This window comes from Columba livia, chromosome 2, assembly GCF_036013475.1.
Source record: "Columba livia isolate bColLiv1 breed racing homer chromosome 2, bColLiv1.pat.W.v2, whole genome shotgun sequence".
NCBI classification, from domain to species: domain Eukaryota; kingdom Metazoa; phylum Chordata; class Aves; order Columbiformes; family Columbidae; genus Columba; species Columba livia.
Window position 1 is genome coordinate 11,636,181 of NC_088603.1, and position 25,103 is coordinate 11,661,283.

The window sequence follows — 25,103 nt, forward strand, 5'->3', positions numbered from 1 at the left end:
TGTGGCTCCTCTGAAATGGACATTTTTCAGGTTTGAGACACGTGTAATCTGTCTGATTGTGGATCTACACTTTGGCCTTGTGTATTTCCCATCTGAAATATTCCAAACTATTTCATTTTTTGAATCTTTGTTGTGTTTTAAGCAGAGTCTAAATGCAATAACTTACACAGTCTCATGGTCCTTTCAGGCTATAGATCTAAACAAGAAAGGGAAGGACAACAAACACCCAATGTATAGAAGGCTGGTGCACTCAGCAGTTGATGTTCCTACTATACAGGAGGTAGAGTGACTTGCTTTCTAAATTCCATACTGTTTATGGTGTCTTTTAACAGTGAAGATAAACCTTAAGCACTAATCCTGTTTAATTCTCCATATGATCAGTAGTTCAGTATTGTGTCCAGTGTTGGAAATGGGAGCTTAAAAGTCAAACTCTTCCTCATAAATGGGTAACCAAATGAAACCATTCTGAGTGGTGCCTAGTTTTCAGACACAATATCCTCAATTCCTTTTGTATAAAGGTTTTAGTGGGAGCTGTAGGTAGCTGAAATCCTCAGAGAAAGTACCCTTTAATCTAAGTCATTGAATGTGGACTTGAGGGCCCATGTGTGCATATCTGGCCCAGTGTTTTTGATCATATTCCAATTTGAGTCATTAAGGCTTTGTGTAGGCGGCAACTTGATAAACATCTAAATGATTCATAAAGAACCAATTGTTCTGTTGATCATGAAAAAACAGACTCACTTAAAACATCTGTTTTGCATTAATTGTTCCAAAAATAAAGTACTAGTAAATATGTTGTCCTTTTTTCCTGAACCAAAGTCTGACCATGACTCATGTAAATCAACTGCACATGACCTAAATGAACAGCATATTAATCTGTATTCATTGCTGCAACTGGATTGCTGTGCAATGCTGTAATATACATTGCCCTTTACAGCCATAGGTGTGAAAAGCCTTTGTTTTATTGTTGTTACTGAAACAGATGGATAAACAAGAGCTTCACTGGCAGTTTTGGAGACCAGCACTACTGGCTGGCTTGAAGTACTGATAACAATGGTTGAGCCTGAAAATAGGTCAGGCCTTCCTTTCACTCTGTCACCTTCACCAGCTTCCACAGAAGGTCTTTTGGCCTTGATAACATCCCAGTAGCTTCATGATTTGTTTGATGATTGGAGTTCTCATAGGTGTTCTTGACAGAGCTGAGCTGAAAATGCCACATTCTTTATCAGACAAAAGACCATAGTAGGTATTAATTAAATGAGCTGTGTGGCTCCGTGTAGGCATTTGTTAGGAGTTTCAAAGACTTAAGACAATCAGCCTTCATCAGGAAACACGCACTGTCAAGTGAAGATCCTGGAAGTGTAAAGGCAGTCAACATTCATTTGGAACTAGCTGGTGTTTTAAGGTACAAAATTTTCACCTCAGGGAGTGCATTTTAATTTCAACAAGTGTTCTGGGCCACACCTTATGATGCAGCTACCCCAGATTTATGGTGTTATAACCAAGAGATTTTTCTTTTCAAACGTAGTCGAGTATTAAAGCACCTGTTTTACTTCTGGGCATTGCATAAAGGGACCAATGCAGCCAGTGTTCAGGTACTAACAAACCGTGTCAGAGTTGTAAGTATTCCTTCTGTATGCAGGGAAGGCAGCATTGGTCTGTGTTGCATAATGCACATTTCTGTGGCAGCTGCTCTGCATAGCACAGCTACAGCACTTTTAGCAGTTTTTTCACAGTCCTGTGTTTTCTTTTGTGTAGAAAGTAAATGAAGGAAAGTACAGGAGTTATGAGGAGTTCAAAGCAGATGCTCAGCTGCTCCTACACAACACAGTGATTTTCTATGGAGGTAAAGTACTACGTTTACTGCTTGCTTTATTTGGTTTATCTTTACCTGTAGGAGACTCACTGCTTCAGGATTGAATGTGGTATTAGATAATCTTAAATGTGGATGAGGTCATTTGAGAGCCCTTAAAAATCAAAGTAAGCTGTGAGAGGACTTTGCAGGGTCTTTTCTGGACCACCTACTACGTAACCATTTTCATATTCTCTGACTGAACCTGTTAATGGGATTTGGTACCTTTGCTATCCTGTTTTTTCTGCACCCTAAGTCATAAGTCAGATATACTGCAGATTTCTGCCAGTATACATGTGATGTTCTAGGGTGGAAAGAGGTCTGATCTCTGATGTGCTTTGTCAGCAGAAATATACGTATTATAGACACATATTTTTCACTCGTGGGCTGTATCAGCCATATTGTGACAGCAAGTCCAGCTACATCCACACTAGGAGTGTCCTGGTGGTGCAGTGTGTGGAGGTACAGACATCAGACAAGCTGCCAGCCACTGGGGAAGTAAAAAGTGAGTGTTTGATATGGCGGGACAGTCTGATTGGAAATGGAAAAACACCACCACCATGTCCAGAAGCCATAGCCAGGTGCTGCAGAGCCATCCTCTGAGGAAGGACGTGGTTCTCCCCGCAGACATGGTTCACATCAGGGAGACTGGGAGGAGACTGGGACCAATCTATTTGCAGCATCAGAAGATTCACACTGGTTTTGGTAGGGAAAGATGTGAATGTGCTAATAGAGAAATACAGAGGTGTAAAGGCAAACACATAGTGATAAGTGGTCTGTGAAGCATTACTCTGAGCAGAAATACTTACATGATTGTACCTGTGTTCCTGTCAAGTGGTGATAGCAGAGGGCTGTGTTTTAGGACAATTGCAGTGTGTCATTAAGGCATCAGCAGAGAAAGAAACAGGATCCATATTAAGAGCAACTCTGTCTCCCTGCTGCTACTCCCCAGACATGTACTTGCATTGTTCAGTTTAAAAGCTCCCAACAGTATTTTTGCATATACATACAAAAGAGAAAACAAATATAGAACTGATTGTTAGAAAATTTTAAATGGAAGGGTTATCCAAGTGACTTAATTATGTTTTGTATTCTTAAGCAAGACAATTATAGCATGAAAGTCACAGCAATGACAGCTGCAAATCTTTGTGAGCACTGTGATTATACTGTGATTGTTCATACCATTTATTTTTAATTCATAGCGGACAGTGAACAAGCCGATATAGCGAGGATGCTTTACAAAGACACATGTCATGAAGTAAGTAGTACCAAGGAACCAAGATATAGACAAGATACTTGATTGCCGTTTCAGAATCTAAGACAATTATTCTTCCTATTATGAAAACAAAAAGGGTGTGAAGTTTGTTATAGATTTTCCCCAAACTTTCTAACAGCTGATTCAGATTTCATTTTTTGTTTTCTGCAAATAGACTGTCATTTGGAGAATACCAATACTCAAATTTTAGTTTTGAAAATAATCTAGTGATACATAATTGGCCTAGAAATGATTTGCTAATATTAATTAAACCTGAGGTGAGATTCTTACCAAATTCTGCAATTTGCATTGAAACATTTCCCAGCATTCAGAGGACACCAAAAACTAAAGCAAGAGAAGCTGTCCCACTTTCTCCATTTGTACAATTGGATTACTTCTTTCAGAATGTACTTTAAATATTTGATGGATTTAAAGAACTGTTCTTTGCATTTTAGCTATAATAAATCATTAAGAGTTGAATTAGTCTCCTTCCTCTGCCTTGTTTTTCTAAAACATGAATAACGTTTCTGCAGGTTGTCTTTCATCCACTCTCATCTCACCTCAGGTTCACACCTCTAGTTTGCACAAACAGTAGTAACTCCACCAAAATAGCAAGCAGGGCTGAAAAATTTAAGTGCATAAGAGAGGGGGATACTACTGAAGTCAGATAAATAGGAATTTTTTGGCTTATTTACCTTTTTTTTTGTTTTTCAGCTGGATGAACTGCAGCTTTGCAAGAACTGTTTCTATTTGTCGAATGCGCGACCTGACAATTGGTTCTGCTATCCTTGTGTATGTTGCTGACACAGTTTCGGTGTCATTAATATATTGAATATTCCATTTCAATAGACTTGTTTCAAATGCATGTTTAGGAGTCTGTAAGCCTAGATACTTTACACAAGTGAAATTTTGATTGAAGTTCAAAGCTGTAACAATATAGGTTATAAAACTTGGTTATCAGCCAGTTACAACAGTCTCACAGGAAAATAGGGAACTTACAGAAATAAAACTTTGCTCGTGGATGAAGCTAAAAAGACAAGTTTAATTTTCCAGCTGCTTAAGATCTCTGTTTTCAATAGACAGTTACACCCCTTTCAGACTTTGTATTTTTTATCTTTGATCCAAGCAATACATCTAACAGGGAAATACGTATCATAAGAAACTAAAATGAAAATAGCACCAGGCATAGATAGCAACCATATTCTTAAGTTACTAGCATAGTATTACAGCAAAATATTTGTGGGAAAGTCAGCACTTCATATCCAATAATAAATACAACATTTTTTCCAGATACCTAATCATGAGCTGGTTTGGGCCAAAATGAAAGGCTTTGGGTTTTGGCCAGCCAAAGTCATGCAGAAAGAGGACAATCAAGTTGATGTTCGCTTTTTTGGCCATCACCACCAAAGGTAATTTATTAATTCTGTGAGCTGCTTTTTACAAACAATACTTAGAAGAATTTCTCTGATCTATCATGTTGTAAGTCCTGGCTCAGCTAGTTGCCAGCATTAGAAGGACAGAGTACTTTGCCATAATTGTTCCAGAAAATTTAAAGCTCAGTTGAAAAAAACTGAAGTTGCCGGATTATCTTTCCACAGTTGCCATAGGGATCTTACTTAATGCCATTTTAATTAAAGAAAGCAAGTGAACTTCAGCTGTTACTTCAAATCAGTAGCAAGCTGCTAATCCAGGCCAAGGTGGAAATTGGACAGAAATGTACTCGTACAATCAGCAGTATTTTCTCTTCTGAGCAGGCAGGTTGTAATTCTGTGTTTTAGTAACATAATGTACATCACAAACGTTTGTGTCTCGCTGCTAGAACATTGACAGAGCTCCTGCTGTGAGCCAGTTTGCAATTTTGGAGAATGACTCTACATTGGAAACGTCACTCTTAGAGATCAGCTTTTACTTCCATCTCCAGTTGTTTGTTCAGCAGCTGGGGAGGATTATAGTAGTGTTACCACAGTGGTTGAACTGATTTTTATTTTTTCTTTCTGTTTGATTTATATACCTATAATGTGAGCAGCGGAGACGTTTGCAAAGTAATTCATGGGTGTTGGGAGGGTGGTGTATTTTGGTGCATCCCAAAAGGGCCTAGACAATTCAGGAACGGTGATTTGTGAAGCTGTTTACTTAAATTACTTTCAGTATAACTTGCACAGCGTATAACATGTTTCCATTTGTTATATGGTCTACCAAGATTTTCTAATAGCCATACAATGGGTAAAGGATCTTTATTTGTGTCGCAATCACAGAATGATTTACCTCGAGTCTGTTTGCAAATGCAGCTTATCTCATTAGTAGTTTTGGCATTAAGTTCAGCTTCAAACTATTTAATAAAGTAACGTGACACTTGCGGAATGAGGTGCTTGTAACTTCATAAATGTGTGCTGATAGAATAGGCAAAATACATGTAAGAGTGCCATTGCTTAGTTGCTGTGCTGGACTTGGACAAAAGGCCAGATTCCTGGTTGGTGTACATTAGCACAGTTTCCTTGACTTCACTGTAAGGAAATTTATATTGCGAGAATTGAGAATCTGGCTGCAGACATTTAGTTTGTTACAGTATTTACTCCGTTATGTAGATGTGTGTGGCAGTTGACTCTCTTTAGTGTCCAAGGCTCCTTGGTGTAACCTTTCAAAATGTCAGGAGCTGCCCATCTAGCTCTATGAGGACTCCCTGAAAATATTTAAGAGGACAAAGTACCTTTGCAACCAAGTCACTGCCATGAATTCAGTCCAAAAGAGAGGGACAGTCCCCACATGAGTTCAGTCCTGATAGACAGGGGTCCAAACTAAAAAATGGTTCTATTCAAGGTGATGTTATGGCACATTCCTTGACAGTTTTAGCAAAGAGGTCAAGGGCTAGATCAGATTAGCGTATGAACCTTCAATAAAGATGGTTTTGTGTCTGATTCAGGGCATTTAGCAAGAGAGGGGGTAGGAGACGTGGCTGCTCTTGGTGCTGGGGGAGGTTTGTGGCTCACCAAAAATGAAAGAGCCATAGCACCCACAGCTAACGAGTGCTTCTAATAATGCAAATGTCTAATGGTATGCAGTCCATTTTTTTTTCCTCAAATATATTGAATATACAAAAATTCTGAGTAAAAAGGAATTGTCAGCCATCAGCCACTGTGAAAACTGCTTTTGAAAGTCAGATTTTCAGGTCAAGATCCTTCATCTGTATTTAAAGCTTCTGAACCTGCCTGTACTACTATGTATTCAAAAGGGCCTGGATCCCCTCTGAAAACATTCAAGACATCACAGTTAACGTCCATCGGCTGCACGTGAAGCGCAGTATGGGCTGGAAGAAGGCCTGTGACGAGCTGGAACTGCACCAGCGTTTTCTTCGCGAGGGAAGATTCTGGAAATCAAAGAATGAGGACAAAGGAGAAGAGGAGGCAGAGTCAAGTATCTCTTCCACCAGCAATGAGCAGGTGAGTGCTGCTGCAATGTTAGCAGTCACGGCAATTTATTAAAGGGTACAAAGATACCGTATTTTTACTACACTGTTACTAAATTAGCCTTTTGCTCTGCCTGTGGTTTTGTGGTGACAAGAAGAGGGTTCAAAGGCTCAATTTCCCTATGTTTTGTGGTTCAGGAATAGCAAGAATATAGAGAGTTTTCCTCTTCCCTCTATTTCTTGGATGACCTCTGGGTAGTTTTCAAATGTTTGTCACCTGCAGCACCTTGATGAGACACAGCAAGATTTCTAAAGTTAAACAGGAATGTTCAAGTTAAATGTCATGGATATCAGATAGACTGCAGCACTGCCTCCTTGGACTCCCCTCAAGGGACAGCCCTGAGGCTGCTCAGCCTTTTCACAGCTGGACTATGTTCACTTTGGACTATATTCTGCGTTACAGATCCCTGAGTAACACCAACCAGGACATTTTCAGCAAGTCCAACTAAAGTTAGGTGCAAACGTTGCACTTGAGAACCATATGACCACCAACTGATTCAAGTCATTAAAAATAATTCTGCAAAACAAGAAAAATTATCCTGCTTTAACAAAGGTGAAAAGCACGAAGGGCCAAGATAAAAAACTTTGCATTACCGTATGGAAATTCCCTTATCACAGCTGAACCTTGCTAGTCATTCATTGTCCAAGAGGGTGTTACGTATGCACTATTACTGACTTGGCAATAAGATTTTCATAGCTTGCAGGATATTTCTCTGTATTTTTGGCAGCCTTTTCTCTGGCAACGTATTTTTTCCTCATTAAAAACCACCATCCTCTCTCTCAGTCTGTGTTTTAAAAAATCAGTGTGTTTTGGCCCTTTGCACTTTATGTCAAACAGCTCTGTCATCCAATTTGTAGATAAAAACTTAAAGCTTTTAAAACTGGATGTTGCTTTAAGGTGTTGTCCCTTATCAAAGTGATTTTAGACTTTTTTAGCCTGGTTTGCTTAGCTAACTACTTGTGACCCCTTTATTTCACAGAATCACAGAATGTCAGGGATTGGAAGTGACCTCAAAAGCTCATCCAGTCCAATCCCCCCCGCTGGAGCAGGAACACCCAGATGAGGTTACACAGGAAGGTGTCCAGGCGGGTTTGAATGTCTCCAGAGAAGGAGACTCCACAACCCCCCTGGGCAGCCTGGGCCAGTGTCTGTTACCATCACTGAGAAGAAGTTTCTTCTCAAATTCAAGTGGAACCTCTTGTGTTCCGGTTTGAAACCACTACCCCTTGTCCTATCATTGGTTGTCACTGAGAAGAGCCTGGCTCCATCCTCGTGACACTCACCCTTTATATATCTGTAAACATTAATGAGGTCACCCCTCAGTCTCCTCTTCTTTAATGTTGTGTAGCCAGTCATACAACAGTGGATGATGGAACAGGAAAACGGTCACAAATAGTGTTTATGAAAGATAGCAGAGGCATTTGCCCAGTTTTTCAGAAGTGTCAGTCACAAGGTTTAAAGTATCCATTTGCATGTTTTCTATTCCACCCCAGCTGTTCATCCTTCTCCTGGTTAATGCTTATACCTGTTTCACTGGTGTCCCAGGTACAGGAACATAAGAGTGGCCACTGAACTCAATGCTCTGCACTAATCTGCAGTATCCTGCCACACCAGCTAGTACTGGATGCTTAAAAGGCAGGAGTACGAATTTTGCTGTAAGCCACTGTAAGATAATATACCATCCACTTAGATCTCACCCTTGTTTCTAGTACGGGAGATTGACTTTTATTCTAAAGCACAAAGTTTCATACCCCTTCGAGCACACAGTTATAATCAATTATAGTAAGTCTGGATGATCTTGCTACCTTTACATATATACATTCTCTTTATAATTATTGCTTTTTTTGTGACTTCCAACAAGTATGCCTAATTATGGGCCACTGATAGCAGAAACTTCCTGAAAACAAGTGTTTGAACTTGTATGTGCAATGAAGAAAATAATGGTTAAGGGTATTTTAACAAATACATATTGAATGTTGGAACAGCATTCAACTTTCTGTTTGCTAAATTAAATAACTGAAAATAATTTAAAATAAAAGGTACATCAGTCGTGTTGCAATGAATGCTACTTTTATGAACTGTTTTTTTGAATGATTCAATATGCTTTTCTTAATGTTCACAGCTGAAGGTTACTCAGGAACCAAGAGCAAAGAAAGGACGACGTAACCAGAGTATGGAACTCAAGAAAGAAGTAAGTAACCTCAGTTACCATGTTTGTAGAGACAGCAAAGTACAAAAAGACTGAAAGTGTAATAGACACTTGAGTTTCTGTCACTTTTTACTGATTTCACAGTATTAATATTGCAAATGACAGTGCCATAGCTTGGTCCTCCTTGCTGACAAGCGTAATCACACCTGGTAAATGCATGCCAGTGGGCTATTGTGGTAATGTTCTGTGTCATGAATAAATCAACAGCTTACGACGTTTTTTTTTTAATGACAAATTCAGGCTAGTTAGTAAAGCTATAAACAGCAGAAATTGTAAAGTATTTTGCACGATTGAGAATATTAAGTTTATAAAAATGTCGTTTTCACCTTTGTGTGTGGAGTTTCCTTCTTTGTTTGTCCACCTTGCACACTCAATGAAGTGGGGGAAACAAACCTGCGCTCACGTAACTGAGGGATTGTATTATTGTGCTTGTACACAAGGGGGCAGTTGCTGAGACAGCCATGAAGCTTATCTTTCCTCACTTTTGAGTACTTTTTCCTGGCCTTGTTTCAGCTGCATATTGAACACTGAGGAAAAGCTGCACATATGCACAATCCTCGGAAGAGGACTCAGGACTCCATTACAGGGGAGAGCTCAAGTATTTTAGCAGTGGAGTTATATGGGATGGCCCTGGTGCCTGAAATACATACATTGCCACTCCTGATCTCTGGGCACCTGCCTCCCTGTTGTACCTGACACCGCAGGACCAGCTCTGTGGGCTCCTGCAGTGATGGGGGCAATGAGTGACACACACTTTGTGCTCCCTGGAGCACAAACTACATTTGAGTTCAAGATAGCAAGGCTACAGTTTAGGATGTCACATCATTTTTGTTGTGTTTTCTGTCAAGCAAATGCTGTAATTTGCTTCATATATTTATGTCTTAACATTTGCCTTCTTAGCTCTGCTCTTATATGATCAGTGAGCCAGAAGTCAGTCACAGTGACCTATTAGAGAGTAATTGGTTGCAAAAGGGAATACAGAGTCAGCCTTTTGATTGGTGTGAGCAGTGCCCTGTCACGCAGGCAAGCGCAGAGTCCAGTCCTCAGCAAGTCTGGTATTGCAAGGACTGTATGTTTGTCTATACACTGTTAAATGACCTTTAGAAAAAAGCTAAGTTAAAAAAATAATGTTCATCTGCCTCTTCAGACACTTCAAATACCAATAAGAGTTTGCAAGGATGCTATTTCTATCTGTTCTAAAGAGCAGGAACAATTGGTGTTACAGTGTAATAACACAGGCTGCAAAATTCAGTACAGTACACTCCAGTAACTAGGATTTCTTTCTTGATAATTGTGTAATTACAGAAAGCTTCTGTGGCCATCCAAGTCAGTTCTGTATTATTGGAAGAAAGACTTAGATGCTCGTTAGCCTTTCATCTTCAAAGCACCTTTGAAGTACTAATCAATCTTTGCAGCAGTTCTATAAAACCAGTGGAATACAAGAGGCTCCAGTGGAGCCTGTTGGGCCTGAGTAGGCCCAGTTTGCCAAAATAATTCAGGTACTTTGGTCAGGCAGCTACAGTCTCTTCAGGCAAAACAGTAGGGAGAAACATATATAGCAACCCTTTAGTAAGCCCAAGGGATCTGCAGTGATTCAGCAGAGTCTCTGGTGTTGGTGGTTCTTTTTGGGAAGCGAGGCCGGTGAGTGTGGCGTAGTGATGTGTGCTTCTGTCTGCAGGGCTCCTGACGTCAGAAGAGCCCGGCCAAAGAGCCTACGGCTGTCATGCTGGTTTTCCTCAGGGATCCCGTGTCCCATTTGTGCTGAAAGTCATCACCAGACACTGTTCACATTAATTGTGCTGGCATTAGTCATATAGTATTTTTTTCCCCAGGGGATGCTGGAAGTTAACTTGTTCTGTTTCAATATCTGGATTCACAAGTTTTTTCTTTCTCGGTAGGAGCCAGAACCTGAAACTGAAGCAGTAAGTTCAAGCCAGGAAATTCCCACAATGCCTCAGCCCATTGAAAAAGTCTCAGTCTCAACTCAGACCAAGAAGTTAAGTGCCTCTTCTCCAAAAATGCTGCATCGGAGCACCCAGACCAGTAATGATGGAGTATGTCAGAACATGTGCCATGACAAATACACCAAAATCTTTAATGATTTCAAGGACAGGATGAAAGCCGATCACAAAAGAGAAACTGAGAGAGTTGTGCGAGAGGCAGTGGAAAAGGTAATGCTTGTTGAACCCCACCTACACTCTGGTTTGAGAAATGTAGATATTTTTCACATTCTTTTGTAACATTTGCCCTTAAGAAAATGAATTAAAAACCTTTTCAAAGAAAGCACATAAAAATAGTCTCCGTTTCTCTGTTACTGCTTTTTAGACCATTTCTATACCAACAGACGTTAGTTTAAACAGAAAACTCCTGCTTTTTTGGTTCTTATCCAGTGAAACCAGTTTGTGATCCAAAAATGAAACTAATTGTTCATTCATGAGTATCTCAGTCCAAAGCCTTTGTCTCCATTGTCAGGTGTGGTTGTAATCAGTGGCATTGTTTAAATGCTATTCATAAATAATTCTTCTTTTGTCAGTCTCCTGACCCAAACATTCAATACATTTGCTGAAATTTGTTTAAATTTTCTTATCTAATGATAACCTGTTTAAAATTCAATATCTAAGCCTGAGCTGGTCACCTCTGGCTGGAGAGAGCAGGACAGTTTAGAGGATGATTTGTCTGACCCCTCTGAAATACCTTTCTTAAGAGAAGGTGGATTTCCTTCTGGATGGACTACAGAATGAACCCAGGGAGTTTAAGTGTTAATCCTGTAGGATTAAGACACCAAACTTTTAGATAACTGAGCAAGGGCAAAGGAATCCCACCAACAATGAATACTAAAAGGTACCTCTTACTGCACTCAAGGATATTCTATTTTGTATTTTCCATTGTGCCCTTGCTGTAGATTTATATGCAGTTGTAGATTTGGAAAAGAATTGACAAATTTGTACACTGATCATTGACAAAATATATGTGGAACCTATTTAGCTGTTTTTGTAGAGATAGAATAGAATAGAATAGAATAGAATAGAATAGAATAGAATAGAATAGAATAGAATAGAATAGAATAGAATAGAATAGAATAGAATAGAATAGAATAGAATAGAAATACTGTGACATTTTTATTTTGATTGTTTCTTATGGGATGAAAGTTTTGTTTTAACTCTAAAGGAGATAACTTTTTGTTTTCTAAACAGAAACCTCTAATTATGGGACCTCCGCCCCCATCAGTAATAGAGATTTAAAGAGTAGAGGTTTAAAAAAGATACTTTTATTCCAATAGCTGTCCGTTGACTTGTTTTGCTGACTTTCTTGTTGCAGCTGCGTACAGAGATGGAAGAAGAGAAAAGGCAGGCTGTAAATAAAGCTGTGGCCAACGCACAAGGAGAGATGGACAGAAAATGTAAGCAGGTAAAGGAGAAGTGCAAAGAAGAATTTTTAGAAGAAATCAAGAAGCTAGCAGGCCAGCACAAGCAACTGATTTCCCAGACCAAGAAGAAGCAGTGGGTAAGTGTCAAAAATCTATTACAAGGCAATAAGTGGTCATGTATAATTCATACTGCAGGCCAACTGAAGGTGGTTTCTTACTTACTTTTAACTGCACCACTCCTTCTCTGGTCTTTCAGCTTTAACATTTTCTCCTTCATATTAACTGCTTTCAAATTTTCTTAACTGCCAAATTTCTAACTGGAAGTTCTGATTACTTTCCATCTTAATTATGTAGTGTTAACAGCACCGTCTTCCTGAGTCTGATCAGATGTTAGTATCAAACAATTTTTTTCTAAATGCAATTTTTCTCCGTATGAGACATGTTTTGCATTATGTTCATACTCTTTTGATCTGAAGGCCCCAGAGGGTACAATATCTGGCCGCATCAGTTTGGATTCCCCTGCTAATAATGTGATATAATTCCCCTGCTAATAGTGATATGCTTTTGGCCTTTTCCTCCCCTGGCTTCTTCTGCAGCCCTTTTATGTTCTTTTATATTTAAGACATGACTTTCTGAAATATATTCCTCTCCCTTGTTCATTCCTTAAATCCAAATCTACAGCACTACCAACAAAAGATGTATTTGTATGCCCTTTAGAAAAGTGAAAACAGACACCATTCTGTTACATGCTGCAAACTTTTCCCTGGTTTTGTTTGGTTTGTGTCTCGTGTTTTCTTTTTGAGCCAGAAGTGTGTTTTCCCAGAGGTCCGTGCAGCATCCACTCAAACATTGCAAGACTGTAGTACTGCACTGCTGGCAGGTCCCAGAGGACGGGTGGATGCTGTTGGGCTGGGGCACAGCGAGCCTGGCACACGTACAAACTTTGCTATTTCTTTGCTAATTTTCATAGAGCAAGGAGATGAAAGCCGTCGTTCAGGAAATCACACTGTAATAGCTATCTGTAACATAGAGGAGGGTGGGTACAAGATTTTCTCCTTGCCTCCTTTGGAGCTTTGATGCTGCCAGGTGCGGCTGAGAAGCGTGCGGGTGCCTTGCACAGGGTGGGCTGAGGGGTGATGGACAGCTGTCGTCCCACTGCTACATGGGGACAGCCAGCCCTGGCCCTGGCCCCAGCTCCTGTTTGTCTGCCGCAGGAAAGGGCTGTTTGTTTATGTTCCGCCTCATTAGTCCTTGTTCTTACAGATGAAACGACAGTCCCTGCAGAGAAAACTCTGCTCTGTAGAAGAGTGAAATAAATACTAAGGCGAGACAATCGGTTGCCGACTATCACTGTTACGAGTTTGCTTTTTTGTAAAGAGAAGAATTACTTCAAATGCCAGAGCTCCTGTAGAGCCGTCGTTTCTGTTCCTAGTAGAGGTTTTCCTGTGGGTGTTACGACACTGCAGTGATGGGTCTGTGTCAGTCAGAATTCCTCCCTGGCTGCCTGTCTCTGCAGACCAGAGCAGTTATGTAGGTCTCGGACTTGATCAAGTTACTGTGTCTGATGAGTCCCCAGCTGCTGGTGGCTGCCTGCGCGCTCTGCCTGCGGCACTTGAGAGGGAATCGGAATTGCCTTTGCCTGCTGTACAACTGTGTCAAATTAGCTTTCTTCTGTCAAAAGCTAAGAGTGCACGTGTGAACTGTTGCCAGCATTCAGCTGGTACGCAGTAACTCAATCCCAGTAACTTGATTGTGGGTCTGTACTCTTACCTATAGCTGATTTTTGGGTTTTTTGAAGGCCAAATTTGTGAAAAAGAGTCGCAAGACTTACTTTCATCTGCTCCCAAGCGCCTTTACCATATCCTTTAGCCTAATCAGAGAGTGCCCTGGTACCACATCCCTGCATTTTATGATCATGTCCGTAAAGCCTCTTTCCCAGCAAGATGATTAAAGATCTAAAGAGCATTTGACAGTCTTACCTATTTCTGTGGCCCCAGACCTATCTGTCAATCACCACCTTAAATGAAGGCATCATCCGGGCAGCTGGTTTGCATGTGGTAGGAGAGGGAGGGAATTGAAAAACACCTCTGCATTGAAGCTGATGGATCCGCCTGCCAACACACAGCCTCGGGCAGCTGGAGATGGGCCAATTACACAACTCCCCAGCGGTTTTTCCTTCCGCGGTGCTAATGACAGTCCCTGGTGTGTAGTACGGCTCTTCTATGCTGCTATTATAATGATACCTCCTTACCAAAATCTCGTGTAATTAACACACATACTAAATGACTTTTGGTGGCTTTGCTTTTTAATTAGAAGCAGAGACCTCTGCTTTTGCGTAATGCAGATGTCTAGGCTTGGGAATACAGCTGCTGTTATTCACGCTGCATTTGTCTTTATCTCATACCTAAAAAAAAGTCCATTCAGGACAAAGGGATCATTCAGCTGGTGCTGTACAGGCACATGAGAAGATGCACTCCCAGTCCTCGGGAGCCTAAAGAACACGTTTTCTGTTGCTCTAACTGGTTACAGTCCCTTTGGCTTAAGCTGATTTCACTTTTATACCTCCAGAAAATTTGGATATAATACAGATACCCCAAGTAAATAGCAAATGAAAGGAAGTGTAAAGGCAGGGATAATGATCATAAGATTTTGCAGTCTGATGGCCTCCAGAATACAGGCTAGCGTGCCAGTCATGACAATGTTTCTTTTTTGGTTTCTCCCAGTTCTTTTGTTTGCATAGCAGCCTCATTTAAATTGGTGCATAGTTCATTTTTCTAGGTAATTTTCAACTTCGATCTCTTTCAATTAAGTTTACATGTGTATTTATTCTAACTTGCAATAGGTTGTTTTAAAGTGGATGAGCATTGCCCATGATGTGTACTGCCTGAAACAAAACCCCAAGTGATTGATGAAAGTTGGAAAGAGGAAAATACAAAGGAAAGAGGAGGCCTGAGGCCAGCTGGCATTCTGCCTTCTCTGCCACACGTGCCGAGACCAGCTTAGATGACACTGTTTTCCTTTTCCAGTGGAGATTTACGTCCCACGCTTATGGCCAGCATATGTAAAGGAAAGCGCAGGACCCACAGATCACTTGTCCTCTCCTGTCGTAGCTTTTTGTGGTGTCTCCAGGGAAGCAGATGCGAAGCTGTTCTCTGGGCTGAGGCCCAGGCTGTACCTAACGCAGGGACACAGCTGTTCCCTGCACCTTTCCAGAGGATGATCCTAATGGTTCCCACAGGCTTGTGGGCAGCCAGCAACATGAAAAACCAGGAAAAACAGCTCTCCAGAGGACACTTGTTTGAAGACATTTCGACAAATAAACTTCCCTGGAGCTGAGTTATAAAAGGAAAATGGAGAGGTTCCCTTCTCATGCAGCTAGGGCAGTCACTTTATTGCTGATGTAAATAAATAGTTATCTGTTTAGTGAATGTAAATGTTGGCTTTCTTGGATCTCTCTTTTAGTAGTGTGTAGGGTTGCTGTGTTTTTGTTTTGTTTTCAGGCAGCTGGGTTTGTTTGCTTTGTAATTCTGTTTTATTAACAATGCTGTAGCTAGACAGGACGTAAAAAGTAAATTGTGTGTTATTCTGAGGCTTGATAGCAGCCTGCACGGGCTGTGTGAAATCTCCCGCTCTGTTCCCCATCATGCAATAAGCATTTCAGACTGGATTCATGAAGATACTCTCTGATTTTGAGCAGACCCAATTCAGAAAGACAAATCTAAGATCCTTAGAACCTGGCTTTCAGGGGTGCTGAGTAGAAGTGGTTTCTTTAGCAGCAGTGCCACCTTATTTTACCAGATTTTGTCAGAGTGATAGTTCAAGCCTTTGCTGCTCTCCTTTAAGGGGTACAAAACCACCTGGGGACAAGGGCCCATTGCCCGTCTGGGTGCTGTACCTCCTTGTTGACCACTTGTAGTGCTGACCAGCATGTTGTTTCCTTTTCTGTTTAGTTCCTCAGAGGCCACAGGGTTATTTTCCAGGTGGCTTTTCCAGCTGCTAGAATACTGAGGGCATTCTTTGTGTTCTGGGGTGGAAATCCTCTTTGCCGCAGCGTTCCCCAGAGCCAAGCGCTTCTGCAGGAATCACGGGCTGTGCAGCGTCTCTTTCTTTCAGGGGTTTTGTGTTGTCCTGGCAGGCGTGACCAGGGACAGGAGCCCCTGTAGCCACCCTGTGTACAACAGGCCTTCTCTGGTTTCTGGAAGACTTGAAGGAAAAGGCACTTTCTTGCTCTTCTCAGTATCACTGATGTAGCACGTGGTTTTCTTGTCACGAGATGGCAGCGCTGTCTGGCCGTCAGCAAACCCCAGTGACAGCGGCTGTTCTGCAAACCTGCCTGAAATGGGCTGTAAAAACCACTTGGTAACGAGTTATTCTCTTCTCCGGTGATGTTATTGTTGTGACTTTTGAGATCTTCCTAGCCCAAAAGGATCTTCCCCAGCAACCTCTGGCCACGTCAGGCTTAGAAAGAAGCCTCAGAAATGCTTATTTTCAAGCTTGTCCAGAAGCTGTTCACGCCAGAAGAGCCTGTTGATTTATCCTAGCTTTTAAGCCATAGATCAAGCTGCTATTATACAAATGTAGGGGAAAAGATGGTTCCTGCGCCGTGTGGCTGAAAAATGTCGGTCCACTGCGTTGTGCAGATTTAACTAAAGATCGCTGCTTTACTTGGTGGAAAATGCCCTCCTGGCTCTGGATGCCCCAAGGGTAAATCAAAGAGAAGCGTGTGCTGGAGCTTCCAGGAGAGGGGAGAACGCTTGGTAAGGAGGGGTCCTGCCGGGGGGGTAACCTCGTCTCCTTTGTTCTCCCCAGTGCTACAACTGTGAGGAGGAGGCCATGTACCACTGCTGCTGGAACACGTCCTACTGCTCCATCAAGTGTCAGCAGGAGCACTGGCACGCCGAACATAAACGTACCTGCCGCCGGAAAAGATGAGAGAGTCGTTCTTCCCCTAGAAAACCACCCCGATGATTGCTATTCTCAGACACAGCGGTTTTTGTTTCCAAGAAGCCAAAATTGTTTCGAATTTGCTTCCCATTTTGCACCAGCCTTTAAACACTTTTCGTAAAAGAAATTTTGCACAGCAACTTCAAGCTTCTGTTTAAAGCTCCTCCAAAATTTTGTCGGCGAAATGAATTTAACATCTGTGGGAGCAGGTTACTTTAAATAATTTTAAACTAGAGGATTTGTTGCGTTTTCAGCAAATTTTAAAACATTTTTAGGTTTTACAGAGATTTTAATCTTTAAAAGCTGCAGATCTAAAAATTAAAAAAAAATCATGCAAGTTTAACAGAAGGAACGTTTAAAAACTAGATCTGAATGTAAGGAGTATAGAACTGTTTCAGAAAAACGAAGCATACTACCTTGATGTAACATTTATTTCTTAACCTTGTTGAGCTGGTTTTGTTCAGCTTAATTTTACTGTTTAAAGGCATTATCTATTGGTTATACCAGTGGGTACATGATTGAATTTAGGGAACAGGGTTGACACGGCAGGTGCTAGTCCTGCGTATTTTTTCTTAAATATTTCCCAACTGTGTTTTATTTTCATTATTTCTTTTCAATATATAACTTTTATAACAAAATACTAGCTTTGATCTTGTAGTTTGAAATCACAGGGAACTGGGGTTGTCTTTTACTGAGCTGGATCTTAGACAAAAATGAATATTTAAATTTTGAAGTTTGCACATTTCATCTTTGTCCTGACATGAGTGCTTGTAACAAGAATAAGAAAAGCCAAAAAAACAATGAAAAGAACCCAACTACCTTTATTCACATGCGGAATTACGAGGCATACGGATTTTTTTGCGCCCCCTTCAGCCTCCCCAATCCAACCATTTGATCTGGTGTCACCTGGTCCATTGTAACTTGATAAAAAGGAGAAAAAGCACTTAAGTTTCACAGAAGCCGTTATGTTTGTAGTAATGGGTCATTGCCTACTAATGAGCTCCATCACTGTACTCAGAATGAAGAATAATGCATGTTAATTTTCTTGTATTAAAGATGCCGTGATTTGTAAAAAGTCTGTATTTTGCCGAATGTCTGGATTAAGAAGCATTACCAATAGGAATGGATCGATAGTTGCAAAATGATTTTCTTTTTGTTTGTTTTATATATAGATATATGAATTGCATCCATGTTCAGAGACAATTTTTTAACTAGATGTAAAGCTTACTTAAATAGCTTTTCTTTTGAAGTGTCTCCACATTTTAGTTTCGTTCAAAGATTGGTCTTAGACTGAGTCATACTCCCATTCATCATCCAGCTATTTTTTGAGAAGTTAGAGGAATAATTTGTAAATATTTATTTAGATCTTTGATATTTATTGAAAGCAATTACATGATGGAACGATGGAAGCTGAAGAATCAGGAGGGAAGCCTTTAAAAAAGTTTTCTCTAGAATTTGTCAGGGTCGTTGTCAAGACGAAAATATAACTAAGACTTCTGTGAACTACCACTGAAATCCTGATCTTTTTTACTTACAGTGGTGATTTAAGTTAATTGACTAGATACTGCCAAATAACGCCCAATATGTTGCAGAAATTAAGCGGTAAGTTGATTGGAAAAAATAGCGAGTAGATGGTAACTTGTATTACCACAGCTACATTATTGCCTGATAAATGTGTAATTAACTTTTGTCGCCTCTGTGTTGTGACTGTAAAACACTTCACAACTAAAACTCAATCTTGTTCGATTACTTTACAAGTTCCAAAACTTCGATCCACCCCTATGAAAGCAAGTTATTGTGGAAATATTTTTGGTGTAAAATCATTCCAGAATATGTAATATTTAACTGATAGCTGCATGAAAGTAAGATTCGTGTTACTTTGGCTTTTTTGTCTCTGTTGACACGGTTGCACATTTCCAAGTTACTACAGCGTGAAAACTGTGTGTTTTAAAGAAAAAAAAAAAAAGAAAAAACACAAAAAAAAGATTGTGGCCTGGTTTTGTATAAGTTTTAGGTAAAATTACAATTGATTGTTTTAGGAATCATGATTTAAAATTAATTTTTCTGCAAATCATAAAGCTATATTAAAGTGTTGAGCTTAGCCACTATGCACATTGTAATTATTCATTGTGGCTGTCCAGTTTATGATGCATTCTGGCATTTTGTAAGCTGCTCTGACTAGCAATATATAGAGTCATTTAATGTGTTAACATTGGTTAATAAATGTATTTAAAAAAAAAAACAAAGCTCACTGCGAGTGTGGGTGTTGATGTTGACTTTGGCCAGTTGTCCTCCCGTCGGTGGGTGGCCCTGCTGGAGGCTTCTGGTGACACTTGTCCTCACCGAGGGACAGGGCTGGGGGGGACACCTTGTTCCACACAAGGCCTTGAGCATCCAGCACGGCTCTCGGCACCAAAAGTGAGTCTTTTCAGCCCATTCCGGGCCAGCAGCCTCTGAGGGTTGTGTCCATCATCTTTGGGGTTTAATTCTGGATCCTGCACTGCTGGCACCAAGGTGGGACTTGCAGCCCCTTAAGAATCACAGAATAGTTTGGGTTGGAAGGGACCTTCAAAGCTCATCTAGTCCAAGCCCCTGCCGTGAGTAGGGACATCTTCACCCAGCTCGGGTTGCTCAGAGCCCCGTCCAGCCTGGCCTGGGACGTCTCCAGGGATGGGGCATCCATCACCTCTCTGGGCAACCTGGGCCAGGGTTTCACCAGCCTCGGTGTAAAGAAATTCTTCCTCATGTGTAACCTGAATTTCCCCTCTTTTAGTTTAAAACCATCACCCCTTGTCCTGTCATAACTGGCCCTGCTAAAAAGCCTGACCCATCTTTCTTACAGGCCCCTTTCAAGCACTGAAAGGCCACAGTAAGGTCTCCCAGAGCCTTCTCTTCTCCAGCTGAACACCCAGCTCTCTCAGCCTGTCCCACAGCAGAGCATCCAGCGCTCCATGAAGCAGCAGCCCCGCTCGGCCTGCTCCCTACCCAGACACCAGCCCCAGGCCCAAGCCTTTTATATATTTTATTAATAAAATAATTCTATCTGGAGGGACTGAGAGGACTCTGACTGCGGCTCCAGCCTGAGCGCCACAGCATTTCTCTCACAAACACAGCCCTGAGAAGCTGCTTCCCTCCGTGTCGCTTATTTTCAAAGGACTCGAATTGGTTTCTCTGTGGCAACGAAGAATTTCCCTGTGGGAACTGAGACCTGAAAAGAACTACTTGTCCTGAGGCGGGGGGGGGTGTGGGGGGGTGTTAAATATTTAAAGATCCCTCAAAAACTCTTTTATTAGTTTACTCTCCAAGCTTTTCTGTGCTTACACGAGTCAGTATTTTACCAGAGCGTACAAATTTTATTCATTCATCTTGATGCAACTCAATTAAATACAAGTAATCAGCATAGCGCATGGATTGCAAATGAATTACTTACCCCAAATCGAGGCAGCAAAGCAGTCTTAAAGCCATTATTTGGCTTTTTATTGCTGGCTTTTCCTATTTATAATTGTTATTATTGTATGATTTTAAACTCTGGCTGTTACTTTATTTCACTGAGGACAAGCAGTGGTTTCTCCCTCCTGCTTCCTTTAGGGGGAGCGAGCGGCCCAGCTCAGGGCTTGTTTGCTTTTCCAGATCTTAAATGACCGAGTATGTGAAATACGTTTGGGATTTGTTACCGGTCGTTAGGGGCTGTCCAGCCAATTTTAGCCTCACCGAGTGAGAGCACATATGCGATCTGTGCATATGTTTTCATAAATCAAATTGGGGTGGGGGGTATCAAAACCAGAAACGCCCTTCTTGCATTGTTTCATGTGAAGGAAATTGAATTGCAAGGGGAAAGATCCATCCATTTGTGAGAATAATAGAACATTTTTGGTTTTAAGTAGATGTTTATAGGTAATGCGAAAGGAAAAAAAAAAATCAATATATTGGACCTTTCAAAATCATGAGAAAAACGTCATATTTTGTCTTAATAAAACCTACTTCCAGACATCAAAAAAGCTCAAAAGCACATTAGACTCTGAGTAATGCTCTTTAAAAACGAAACGTTGGGTTGCTGAAGATTCAAAATTGTAAAATCAGAAAGAGATGGCAGAGAAAACCAACCCTGAACTGCCCTCGCACTCCCCATGGGCACGTCTGCCCCAGGGCCTCCGCAGTCCCAGCGCCCTGGAGCCGGTGCTGGGGTGCGGAAGGCAAACGGCCATGGAGGGGCTGGCGTTAAATACAGCATCTGCTTTGCAGATAATTTTTACGTCAAAGGGGACTAATAATTGAAGATAATACAGCAGAAAGGCTGAGAGAGCGAGAACGGGCCTTGCTAAAAGGCAGAGCGATGTGTTTGTTTACGAAGCCAATGGCCAGTTTCTGTTAAGTCCCTAGAAATGAAAACTAAGCTGGCGTAAAGCTTCAATGGAAATAGGATTTGCCCCAGAGAGGTACCTAAAAATAAACTCGAGTTCTGCATAGAGAAGACACAGTGAAGCTGGTTATACAAAATGCTTACTAGTGTTTGGAACAGGACTGCTGCAGCAGAAAACAATGTTTATTAATGAAGCAGAGCGCTATTTGAAACCACTTCCCTAAAGGGAAAAGCGTCTCCTGCAGCTGCGGGCGCCCGGGACCCCGCGCTGCCCCGCGAGGTTCTGAGCCGCCATCCACTGCCTTGGCCTCGCACTGAGCGGCTGTCCTGTGGAGCAGGCGAAAACGGCTTCGTTAAAAGCAGAACGGGAACTGGTGCCTCGCACAGCAGCTCTGAAGCCCCTGTCACCAGGGAAGAGGGTTTTGCCTGGTGTGGGCACCCACACACGCTCAGCTGCTCAGGACACCCCAGTTAACTGTCCTCCTTAGGAGGAACAGAAGCTGTTTTCACGTGGGAGGGCTGTGTGGGCCTGACGTGCTCCGGGAGGGACAGCAGGCGCGTCCGAGCCCCAGCGCTGCGGCAGGGCGGGCGGGAGCTGCAGCTCAGCCGAGGAGTGACACTGGATCCTTCCCGGAGGAAAAGCACGGCTAGGAGCTCTGCCATGCGTGGCTTATGCACCAGAGACACAGAGATAGAGAGAGAATTTCTTTGGCTGGCACAACACTTGACCAAGTGACAGAGCCTGTCTCTGTCTTTTCACAAGTCTGCAAAGATCACGAGTGCCAGAAAGCCTTTTCTTTCTTCCCCTGAAGAAATGAAAGACATGCAACTTGGTAATGCAATTGCTGTTGTTTTTTTCTAGCGGACACTGGAGCCAGCAGCATTTTAACTCCCTGATGTCAGTGGCCGTTGTGGCAATGAGCAAACTGCTCCGTGCCAGCCAAGCCGCTGGAGCTGGCGCCCAGGACCACCCACCCCTCCCCAGCAGCGTGGCCACTGTGTCCCTGTGCAGTATTTGTATGGGCACAAAAAAAGACCCCAAGCTTTGCAGTTTGTGTTTCACTCCGGTTGATCAGGGCGACGTTGGGGTTTCAGAGGCTGAAAGGGGAGCGGGAGGCAGCTCGCACAGCCGGTCCCTGCCACACCAACACTCTGAGACACCTGAAGCCTGGCCCAGTGCAGGAGCCTCCTTTCCAAAGCTGTTGACAACAACAAGCATCAACTGCTGCAGGAAAGGCCCGTGCAGGGAAGGAGCAGCCAGGAATTCAAGCTTCAGAGCTATCGGCCTCCCTGAAATAAGCCAGGCCTGGCACAGCCCAGCCTGGCAAAGCCCAGCCTGGCACAGCCCGGCCTGGCAGCCTTTTTCCCTCCCAAGCCGCCTGGCAAGGCCCAGCCTGCGCCTGCAGCGCATCCCTGCCCAACAGCACAGTGGGGCGGCTGGCTCGGCAGTCCCGGGATTGACCGGGGAATTACACATACCCACACCTCAAAAATCATCAGTGCCACCCCTGCTTCCCTCAAAACTCACTGCCTTTCAGTGGCAGACCCTGGGGAAGGCTTAACTGTGGTGCCCTCACAGCCACACAGACAGACCTGCCACCCCCGGGGGCTCCATGGCCTGGCAGGAGCTTCTCCCCAGGCATGGCACCCCTGACCAGACCTCTCCTTTTAGCAGAAGTCTCGCAGGCAGGAGGGGTACATTCTCTGTACAGAATGAGCTGCAGAGATATAACCTATTTACAGACTTTTCTTGTAACAGTTTGTTCAGAATTTTCCGATTCAGCATTTCCAAATCAAAACTGGATAAATAGAACAAATACAGTTTACTGAAAATTAAGTCAAACTGCCAGCAGGAGCAATTGTAACCCGCATTTCTGGTTGCTTTCTGTGACACTTTGGCTTGTCCAGGACTGACACTGCACCCTGACTTTGTTTGTCTCCTGCAGATGCGCTGGAGAACGAAACGGTGCTGTTAGTTGTAAGTGACGTGCAATGGGGGCACAGGCGTCTGCACGGCAAAGATGCAGCCGCACAGTTTCTGCAGGGAGGCTACGACCCTGTTCTGTGAGCCACCAGAAATGGAAGCATTAGAATTTAGATTTCAAGAAAATGTGGGTTTTGTTAGAAAATTTTCAAAATTGGGTGATCTCTAATAGTCATTTTATTATGGTTAAAAGTGGTTAAAAGCCGCTTCTTCCATTAAAAGGCTTTGCCCCCCAGACGAAAAATACTTCCATCCTTTGAACAAAAAAATAATGATGGCTGAGACCACACTTCATTTGCTTTTCTCTTTACTAGGGAAAGAGCTGGAAGAGGGAAGGGAAGAACGTGACCGTTCCCCATTCAGTTTTTGCTGGCCCTAGGCGCTGGGCTGGCAGGGCGTGCTGTGGCTGAGCGGCTCTGTCATCGCTCCCCAGGGCCCAACACGGCTGTGAGACCCCGCAAACCCACCCCAGAGGGTGTTCTGCCCCGGCCTGAGCTGTGTGTGCTGGGGATGGAAGGGGCATTAAAAAAAAATAAACCTCCTGTGGGTTTCAGGAAAGTATCCCAAGCCAAATGTCTGCAAGCGGCATCCTAGAAATGTTAATGAGCAAGTGTGTCTGCAATGGGAAGTTTAATGCCTTTGTATCTCCTCAGCCACTAGTTTCCTTTGGGCAGTTGTTGGCTCAAATTCTCGTCTTGTGAATACTGGCCATGCCACACTCTGCTCTTGACCTTGCTTCATGAAACATTATTTTCTTCTTGTATGCAGCTGCTATTCTTACTCTAGTCTTCACGCTTCCCTGCTTTGGTCCTGCCTTTTCCCTGATACAGACCTCTTTTTTCCATTCTTAGTTTCCTGAACCTTTTTGGTTGGGATAACACAGACTGGTTGGGGTTGAAGGGACCTCTGGAGATCATCCAGTCCAACCCACCTGCTAAAGCAGGTTCACCAGAGCAGATCACACAGGAAGGTGTCCAGGTGGGTTTGAATGTCTCCAGAGAAGGAGACTCCACAACCTCTCTGGGCAGCCTGTTCCAGGCTCTACACCTCCAAGTAAAGAAGTTTCTCCTCATGTTTAGATGGAAAAAATTAAGATGCAGGCACCTTGAGTTAGGTGTCTGATACCACCGGGTTAGATGACAGTCTCAATTTCTTGACCTGCAACTCCACATGCACAGCCTTCTCCTTTCCGGCCTTAGCTCCATTCTACAACAAATGTTTTTCCTCAACCTGTCCCTCGCTTACAGCTTCCCCCGTGGTGTCCTCTTCAGCAGCAGCTCAGCACCGTTCCCCTCTCATTGTCTCTCCCCGGCATGTCCAACCCTTGCCCACGTGCTCCACCGGCGTTGTCCCCTCCTTCAGGCCCCTGTGCAGGACACTGCCTTGTGTGCCACCTATCAGCATCCATCTGCCAAAGCATGAAATTAAAACAAGATCAACTTTGTGCCGTTAGGATCAGCCCATTAACTGGCCATAGATGTCTATTTTGCAATCATTTTTTAATATTTTTATTAGATGTGTTGTAGGATCCCTGGGGAAAGACTGTTCCCCCCCACCCCATGGGTCACACAGATAAAGCAGTGCCTTGGTTTTGAAGAAATCCCGTCCGTGCAGAGCAGACAGGAGCGTTAAGCGCACCCCTGGTGCTGACTCTGACTGGCATGATGC

The 25,103-nt window shown here is 42.7% G+C and overlaps 1 protein-coding gene across 12 annotated transcripts in view; it reads left to right on the forward strand.

Annotated features, from left to right (window-relative positions):
• ZMYND11 (zinc finger MYND-type containing 11) overlaps positions 1-19,337 on the forward strand; it is a 108,657-nt gene extending 89,320 nt beyond the window's left edge. For all 12 annotated transcript variants that reach the window (XM_005498561.3, XM_005498559.3, XM_021290071.2 and 9 more), the window contains 10 exons: positions 188-280; positions 1,759-1,846; positions 3,055-3,110; positions 3,822-3,899; positions 4,398-4,516; positions 6,337-6,544; positions 8,694-8,762; positions 10,679-10,951; positions 12,099-12,284; positions 16,957-19,337. In XM_005498561.3, the coding sequence (XP_005498618.1) occupies positions 188-280; positions 1,759-1,846; positions 3,055-3,110; positions 3,822-3,899; positions 4,398-4,516; positions 6,337-6,544; positions 8,694-8,762; positions 10,679-10,951; positions 12,099-12,284; positions 16,957-17,079 (1,293 nt within the window). In that variant the 3' untranslated portion in view covers positions 17,080-19,337. The remainder of the gene's footprint in view (positions 1-187; positions 281-1,758; positions 1,847-3,054; positions 3,111-3,821; positions 3,900-4,397; positions 4,517-6,336; positions 6,545-8,693; positions 8,763-10,678; positions 10,952-12,098; positions 12,285-16,956) is intronic.
• Positions 19,338-25,103: the final 5,766 nt, after the last annotated feature.